This window comes from Pelecanus crispus, chromosome 5 (genome assembly GCF_030463565.1).
Source record: "Pelecanus crispus isolate bPelCri1 chromosome 5, bPelCri1.pri, whole genome shotgun sequence".
Taxonomy (NCBI): Eukaryota; Metazoa; Chordata; class Aves; order Pelecaniformes; family Pelecanidae; genus Pelecanus; species Pelecanus crispus.
In genome coordinates this window covers 12,954,359-12,963,254 of record NC_134647.1, presented here as the reverse complement: position 1 = coordinate 12,963,254, position 8,896 = coordinate 12,954,359, and the positions used below count along the sequence as shown (strand labels likewise).

The 8,896-nt window shown below is 40.7% G+C and overlaps 1 protein-coding gene across 3 annotated transcripts in view; it reads right to left on the bottom strand.

Moving 5' to 3' along the window:
- Positions 1 to 3,849: 3,849 nt before the first annotated feature.
- The window catches only part of MYLK (myosin light chain kinase), a 225,921-nt gene continuing 220,874 nt past the window's right edge, over positions 3,850 to 8,896 (bottom strand). For all 3 annotated transcript variants that reach the window (XM_075710329.1, XM_075710327.1, XM_075710326.1), the window contains 4 exons: positions 8,387 to 8,510; positions 7,050 to 7,179; positions 6,001 to 6,120; positions 3,850 to 4,166 (listed from right to left, as the gene is read on the bottom strand). In XM_075710329.1, coding sequence (XP_075566444.1) covers positions 3,922 to 4,166; positions 6,001 to 6,120; positions 7,050 to 7,179; positions 8,387 to 8,510 — 619 coding nt within the window. In that variant the 3' untranslated portion in view covers positions 3,850 to 3,921. The remainder of the gene's footprint in view (positions 4,167 to 6,000; positions 6,121 to 7,049; positions 7,180 to 8,386; positions 8,511 to 8,896) is intronic.

Below are 8,896 nucleotides of genomic sequence, written 5' to 3'. Positions count from 1 at the left end.
AAAATAAGTTCATTTTCCTACAGAAATTCTAACTATTCTGTGGAGTTACTTCTCAACTTCCAGAAACTATTCTCAATTTCTTTTTCGTACTGGTTATGGTGCAGTTCCTTTATGGGCAGTGCAGAATAACAGTACAAGCCTCCCTCCCCCTCCCAGCAACTTCTGCTTTCACCTAAGTATTTACATGGCCTAATAAATTCATGGTGTTACATGCGCATCTCTTGCAGTCAGTAGGGCTCAAAATTCAAACACTTAGGAGAATCTCATTTTCAAACAGCAGTTTTAGTACAATGTTCTCGACCTTTCTAATAAATATTCCAAGAAATTGTAGAGAAACAGATCATTCATTATTCATGCATGCAACTAAAAAAATTTCCTACATTTTCAAAGCCTGACACTCACTACAGAGGAGAGAGCTTTGAAGTCCTGTGCTGTCTTCCTTGTGAGCAAAGAGGAACAGCAACACAGAAGTCTTTGCATACCACACACACAATTAGCAAAGGTCTCTTCATCAACCAGAAATACGCACCGGATGCTTGGGTGGTGGGACAGGCCTGTAATTAAGTAAATTAAGTTTCTGCAAATCCAGAAACCCAAGTAGTGAAAAACAGTGGCCAGTCCCAAATTTTCCATGTCTCTTGAGAAGACTCAATTTTATACAAAAGAAATACAAGAAGAGTCAAGCGGTCCATCTTGGGCAGTACCAATGTCTTGCATCACCTCTGCTATCGGGGATTGTTTCAACCCTACCACACCCCACGAGTGGCTTTCTGCAAACATTATACAAGCAAGACAAGGTTTATAGGGAGAGGTAATACCTTTTATTAGACCAATTAGGATGGCTGGCAAAATGAGACAGGATTTCAAGTACATAAAATATCCGTCTTCAGTGGAAATAGAATTCTATTCTTCAAACAAAACAAAAAATTCAAGGTCAAATACAGGTTGGAGTCAATAGCTCTGAGTTGAATTAGATACGTATCACATCATTTTTGAAGTAGAGATCATTGTTTCCTGCAGACTAGAAGGGATGTTAATAGGAGGCGAGAGGGAGATGGCAAGCTAGTTATATCCGCGGGGAAAAAGAAAAACAGGCAGTTTATAGCCTGTGGGACATGGAAGGACTAGCAAAGGAGGAGAGGGAAGGGAAAATCTGTGCAGGAACACCAGTATTGGGTCTGTGGGTTTTGATGCCCAGTACATGTACCCACAGACCTCCCCACACCCACAGACCAGGCCCTCAGAGCCGGACCTTTTACCGCTTTATGCATGTGCCTACCTGAACGGAAGCCAGCAGATTCAGAACTGAACAAGTACAGTTAGGTACATTCACAAGGCAGTAGAGCACATCTTGCAAAGATGACTGTTTGAAGGGCTGAAGATTTGCTGAAGAAACGTGTTGCTACAAGCAGAACGTTTCACGATCTTTGCTTTAGGGAGTTTCTGCGTGGTCCTGCATGGTCCGTGGTGCCTTGGACTGCACATTAGAAGAAGTCTGCATAAAGGCAGCACAAGCATATTTGCTAAGTATCTTCATCTTTACAGTTTTTAGGAACATGGGTGTAAGTACACATCTACATTTAGACTTCCCTGAATTTTTTTCTTTCTTGCTTTTACGGTCTTTCTGAACTATACATTTCCCCACCGTAAGGGAATTCTCAGCTGTAAAAGAAAACCACAGCTGTCGTGGTGCCCTGTCCACGTTTACACTTCTGTTCATCATGAAGGACGTGGTGAGGCCAGAGACGTGCAGCAGAGCACACGGCTACAACTCATGTCAGCCCCAGGCTGTACCTGATAGCATTTGGGCAGAGCAGCCTCCACGCAGCGCTAGCCTGCGCCGACGGGGTAGGAGAAGTGCAGCGGCACCACAAAGATCAAGGAGGTTTCGCTGTTGCCACCTCATCCATTTTTGTGCCAAGCAGGTCTCAGGACAGAACAGGGAGAAGACCGCTGTTACTGACACACTTAGCCAACGTGAACGCAGTGACGCCTGCAATAGAGTATACAAGGAGCATGCTTTGTGGTATTATTTATTTAGGAACTGTGAGTAACTACAGCCGTAGCGTTCTCATCTTTGCAATTCTGATGGTTTAACAAACTGGGAGAACATTAGCATATTTTTATTAAGGTACAAAATACACCCCGTTGTTGCCTAAAACATTTAAAAAAACGTGAGAAAAGCTCTGTATGCTCTAAATCAGATTCAAAACCTTTCCGTATAAGGAATTGTGGCAATACTGTGTTTAGTATAACAAGAGGTTTTTATCAATTGAAAAGGAAAAGACATGCTGGCAATCTGAACTTAGCAACAAACAGTAAAGCAGTTAAAAACCATTGTGTCATCCACATTAGCGGAGCTTTGAATGTAGAAGAGCAAATCAAATGAAACACATACACAACTAGGTAATATCAAACCTAAGGTTGATATTGTACACACCTGTATTAAAATACACTGACTACTAAATGGTGAGGATTTAAGGTAATTTTTTTTTTAAAAGAGGTAACCTTTGAAATGCAAATGGTTGCACTTTACACACAAAAAGTGAAAAAGAAGAAGAATCACTTTTGGAATGATACATAGATACAAGACACACCGGTTTTGGATTATGCATGTCACCTTGCAGCCTCTGATATTACCTCTGAACAACAACCAAAAAAAGTTAAAAAGTGCCAATACTGTGAAAGGAAAGCAAAGTTAGTAAGTCTGAGTGCATTAACCATTTCTGAGAGAAAAAAAAAATGGGGTTTGGATTTTTTTGTTTTGTTTTTCTGCATTTTTTAAAAACGCAACAGCCTTACTGGTGCAGGTTCAAGACAAAAACAAGACAGTCAAGCTCATAAGGTAGAAATAGGTCCTATATAGGTTAAGATTCTTTGGAAACTGCTAAGTATAAAGGAGTTTGTAATCCAGGCTACTATCTTTTTGGCTACTCCAAAAATCTATGGGAGTTTCCAGCTTATCATCAGTTGAAATCTGTTTTGCAATCGCCAAATCAATGCAAGTAAAACTTTAACTAACCTGGGATTCCATTCACACACATGCATGTGGAAGTCACTGATTGTACAATAACCTGGGTTTTTTTTCACAGCAGCATATATATGAATCACAAATCATTATCAGACTGACCAGAACAGCAGAAAATATTTTCAGTCTTCGTTTTTCAGTCTGTTTCTTAAGTAGGCACTTAAGAAGTAACTGCACTGATGTGACAGGTTCTATAAGGGAAAGGTGACAAGGTGTGATCAGCTGGTTAAAGCAAGATCAGAAGTATCTCAGGAAACCACCTGGATGTTTAACTTTAGCCAGTATTACAACAGCACTAACAGTGCACTGAGAAAGGGCGGTAGTTTGAAGTTAGGACCGTGACACTCTGTTTAAAACAAAGGAAAAATGAACCGTACCAACACACAAATCACAATGCTGGCTGTGTCAGACCTTCCCTTATAGAAGACACTGCTCGGGGAGCAGCCTGTTTCTTGGGGCTGGAGAGATTCACTGTGTGTCTGGCAAATGATTCCTTGTAAAGTCGATCTTGGGGAGCCAACTTAGCTGCAGTTCTGGCTGAGGAAACTGATGGTATAGAGCAATGAGCTCAGTAAATAGCCATTTTTCTTTAAGACGTTCAGAATATAACTGTAGACTTGTTTTCCATGCGTGTGATTTTAAAAATAGACTGGGCAACTTAGTTGATGACTTGCTTAAAGTAAATCCAATCATGCTAGCATCTTAAAATTGCCTGCTGATTTGAATTAATGCCCGTACATAAAGCAAACAGGTATCAACTGATCATGCTGAAAAAACAACCCCCCAAAGACCTACATATCACACAAGGTGCTTTTGATAACTTGGTTTTCTGAGCCTTATAAGGAGAGTCTTTAAATATATTTTTTTCATTTTTTTTTTCTTTGAGCCTTGTTTCATTCTTCCTCCTCCTCATCTTCATCTTCTTCTTTTCCCATTGTTTCCACAAGGAGTTCTGCGGTGCACGTGGCTTCTCCAAGGCTGTTAACAGCTTTGCAGGTGTATTTGGCATCATCGTCCCCACATACTTCAGAAATAGTCAAAGAACAGTTCCCATCCTCATCATAATCTATCTGGAAGTGACGGGACTCCTTGACAGGCTGATCATCTTTGTACCACATTACCTCAGGGTCAGGATAGCCTGCAACAGTGGAGAGACAACAGCAATTGCAATAAATGAGTATTAACTAATCCGTAATTACTTTAAGCTTTAATTCCACATCTGTGTATGGACATGCCAATATGTTGATATACAAATATTTCATTGAATTCTATTTAAAATAAATGTAGATGATCTGAGCTTTTTTACTTCACATTTACCTGAAACAACTTTATTATGAACAGCAAAAAAATTGAAAGTTAGCACTGAGCTACTCACTAGATTCCACTTTCCACTACTTTAGCAGTGATTGCAGACAGCTTTTTGTGTGTCTTGGACATCAGCCAGCTAGGGACTCTTAATAGGGTATTTGAGGCTTACCTTACGTTGCAGCTTTTGTGGAAACCACAGTTCCCAGCAACGAGATTTAGAATTTCAAGGCTAAGGTGTTTTGGGCTACACCTACAATTTAATATCCTTCTCAGGTTGCTTTGTTGTGGCTATTCTGAATCTTCCTCCTCCCAATCTGCTCCTTACACACCAGCCCGTCCCATATGGTGACCGTGGCACTCCTGTTTCCTGTTTGTGTTTGTTAGGATAAGCAAGGGAGGCTAAGAAAAGCATTTTGATTATGCATCTCAGCAGGAGTTTTGGAGCCTGTGAAGCAAATGGCTCTGCTGTACTTGAAGCATCCAGAGCAGGGCTGTACAATGCACGCTGGAGCACAATCCCTTATACAGTACTCTGGGCTGCCATAACAAATTGGAGGCTTGTTGTCTTGGCCAAGTTCTGGACTGTGACGGGAAGATGACTTCCCACTGAGCAGAAATAAAGTGCAGGAATCCCTAGTACACAACGAACACTACAGTGATACATCCATCTATTTTATTCCATGCAGTACTTAATGCACATACCCCTCACGCTGAGCATCCGTCAGCAACAATAATCCATCCTCACATCTCCGCTGTGAGGTAGGAAGCACAGGCAGTGAAAGAGATTAGGAGCACAGAAACAAGCGGAAGGTCAGTGAGGCAGTTTCTGAACCTCATCTTAAGATTAGAAATTGTCTGACTTACACACATGCAGGACGGTACCGAGTATCCATGTGTTTTAACAGCTCTTTTCCTAATTTCTAGCTTTCATCAACAACCGTGATATAGAAGGTTCAATGTCATTGCAATAGAAGCACTAGCGGTCTCGGCCTTCAGACTGTTAGGCTGACTAAACCCAAGCTCCTTAAATGCTTTCTCATAAAGTTATTCTTTCTATGTGTATATTCCAGTCTGAGTTTTCTTTCTTGAACTCATTAAGTTAAAAAAACCAAACAACGATACAGTATTTTCTAGACGTGGCTTTTGTAACCAGCGCAATGATACTATCATTCCTTGTCATGCAACTACACTGTTAGGGACTTCTTTGCCTTTAATATAATGTATGTATGGCTTAAAGTTATCTTGAGGTCACCTGAAACTTGTCTGTCATTTCTGACAAGTGACTTCCTACTTATTCTTGGTTTCTGGTTAGCAGTCTCTAAGAGCGTACTCTTGCAATTTATGGTACTACATTGTGTCTTGTTTTTACTGTTTCTACCCTCAAAAATCATCTTACTGTTCCCACTTGCTATTCTGAATTAGTGATTCACACATTGACTCTTGGAGACTTCTGTTCTGTGGCAAGCACAGAACAAGCCCATGCAGCTCCAAATCACTTCTGTTATTGCAACACATTCATGCTGTGACATGCAGATATTGGTAAAGCAAAATGGCACCAACTCAACAATAATACAGGAAAACAAAATGAAAAAGTTAAACATCAGCACAATGCAGAAAGCTGGCAAGGAAGGAAGGAAAGAAACAGATAAGCTAGTTCAAAGTACCTTCAATTTTGCAGTCAAATCTAGCAGCACTTCCTTCCACAACCTCTATGTCAAGGATTGTTTTAGTAAAATATGGCTTTACATGGGGCTTTTCTTCAGCCACTTCTTCAAGGAAAGCATCTGGAGGAGAGCGAAGAGATAGTTAATTATCTTACAGGGCATGTTCTCAAAAGATGGAAGAGATAGTTAATTATCTTACAGAGCATGTTCTCAAAAGATGCATTTTAATTTTTAATTACCAGATGGTAATGAAAGCATCTTTTATTTCACTTAATTCTGCAAGGCTAATGGGACAGTGAGGACGTTAGCTGCTTAGTTTTGTGCCAATCTTTTGGAGCCGGACAAAGATTCAGGCCATAAATAGAATGAAAGCAACATGCAGGCCACCACGCTGCAAATCATCTTTATTTTTTCCTTGAATTTGTTTCTAACCGAACCCAGACTTTTGCTAGTCAGAGGGGTAAACATGTTCAGTTCAACATGCATCAGGCCCACAGTGTATACTGATATGCCAAAAAGACTTGCTTGATTTTCAGAAGTGTCAAACATCTGCACCTCTGATTGTTACACACCACAAATCCACATTTCAAATGGGGACGTAGGGGAATAATGAAGACACATTACTTTTTTTCTTAAAAGCCCCTGTCTGAGGAGCATGGTTAATGCAGAGTACACGTCTTGGTTACAGCAAGTGTTAATACTTCATTGCTTGCTCACTTGCATGAGAAGGCAATACATCACTGTAATCTTTGTATAAACATGCATTCCCAAACTGATAGAAAGTGCAGCTGACAAATGTGCCTTAATTCTTTGGCTTTAAAAAGAGAAGAGTTTACTGCCCATACTTATACTGCGGCATTTTTAGTAGCAGAACAATATGAGAACAATGAATTTTTGATAGATTTCTTTAAAAAAAAAAGAAGATAAAAGGCGAGAGAGAGAGTGCGCAGGAATAACCAACTCAGTGATTGGTCTATAGCATTTTGCTAAAAGTTTTAGTAAGATTGATTCACAGAGAGGTAAAAATATGGTGCAGCAAAATTCCTTACCTTCGTTCTCTACTTTGTCTGCATTTATAGGGCTGGTAGGTGAGCTCCCAGAGGCCTTCCTCCCACTCATACCAGAAATCATTGCCATGGACGACAGTCTTCCTATTGCTCGGACAGCATGGCCTGTTTTCTAAGACATAACATAAAAGGCTTCTGATCAATCCAGTCCAACAGGCATGTGATTTTCTGTAACAATCGTGCTTCGGACAAATTATCTGGGATCTCTGCAAACCTCGCTGGAATTGTTGGACAAACTGCTTATATATAGCTCTGTTGTTTTAGGAGAGACAGAGCAGGCTGGGCTGAATTACCAAATTTAGTTGCAGATATAAACTTCCCCTGATGAACTCATACCTAAATGAATGTCTCTGTTAGCTGCGGCTAAAAAGCACTGTGAGAGAGGAGGGCCAGCAGAAAAGCTGTGTCCTGTTTAACTGGAACTTAACTCTGGTGGCGGACGGCTCTCTCTATAGCCGTATGGGCTGGACTGAGTTTCATTAAAGATGAATAACCAGCTAATATGAAATGAATGAGAAAGTACCATGGTGGAAGCAGACCGGCTCGAGAATCAACCACCAGGAAACTAAATTATGCTCAAACTACGTTGCCTCTAGTACGGACACTTGTATTTTTCTACAGCTTGCATGAGCTCCTAAGAAACACGTACAGCAGAATGTAAGAGGAAATATAAGGTAGATTTACATAAATGAATATTTTGTAGGCTACTCAAAAGGCTGGATCCAGGATTTTATACATCAACTCCCCTAGCTATCAGAACAGCACAGATGGACCTGCTACAACGGTTCCAGCATTGAGAAAAAAGAATATACGGAGACCAAATACATTGAAGAAAATTATTAAACCAATCTGACTGAATCCATGAGAAGCTTAGTGCTCCAACAGGACAGAACTACTGGCTTAGGAGAATGAAACTACCACAAAATGAGGTACCTTTAGAGAGGCCAGGCGGATAAGCTTTTCCCTAGCTGTTGAGGTTTGCTAAGGGTAACATAATCCCCCAGCCCCCAGAGGCATGGAGAAGGCAGGGAGGAGAGATGGTCATATCCCCAAAAGAACAGGAAAAACTATATTTGTGCTCATACGCCTTTTAGTAGCCCGAAATGGAATCATCACGTGTTACATATATGCAGCTGTGCACCCTCCTACTGCTTGCCCGTAGAAACCAAACCTGCTTTACTACATTCATACTCGGGCCACGCTGGAGTTTTCACCAGCAGCAGAAACCACCTGGCACGACACATTTCTCAGAATCATTAACATTAGAAATAAAGAGACTTATTAGGATAACTAGCCCAATTTTATGTCCTCTTCATTACCTGCCATTTTCTTCTGGCCATATATTTCTTCATCCTATCTTTGGAAAGTTTTTTGGCTTCCATGTTTTTGGTGTCTTTTTGCAGCCAAGGATGCTGAAGACATTGAGTACAATTTAAGCGACTCCTGTTTTGATGTAAAAAGACCAGTCAGTGTTGCCATTAACGATAGTTGAACCTACCTGTTTTAACATTATTTTGCGCTCTCTTTTCTGAGCGCCGATTTTTCAGTTTCCTAAATTTAGCAACATAGATCACATGGCACTGCTTTCCCAGCTGTGCTCACTTTCACAATTTCTGTGGGGGGTTTTGAGAGAAAACTGTGCATTTTTAAGTGTTAATAAAACATTATAAAACAAAGCATGAAAAGCCATATGCTTTAGGCATGGAACACATACAGCAGAGCCACAATGGCAATGATTCAGCTACCTCATGCTGGCAGAACCCTGTCTCAGATCTCCCTTCCTTCACTTACAGAGATTTCCCCTTTCCCACCACTTAATGCCCTCCTTC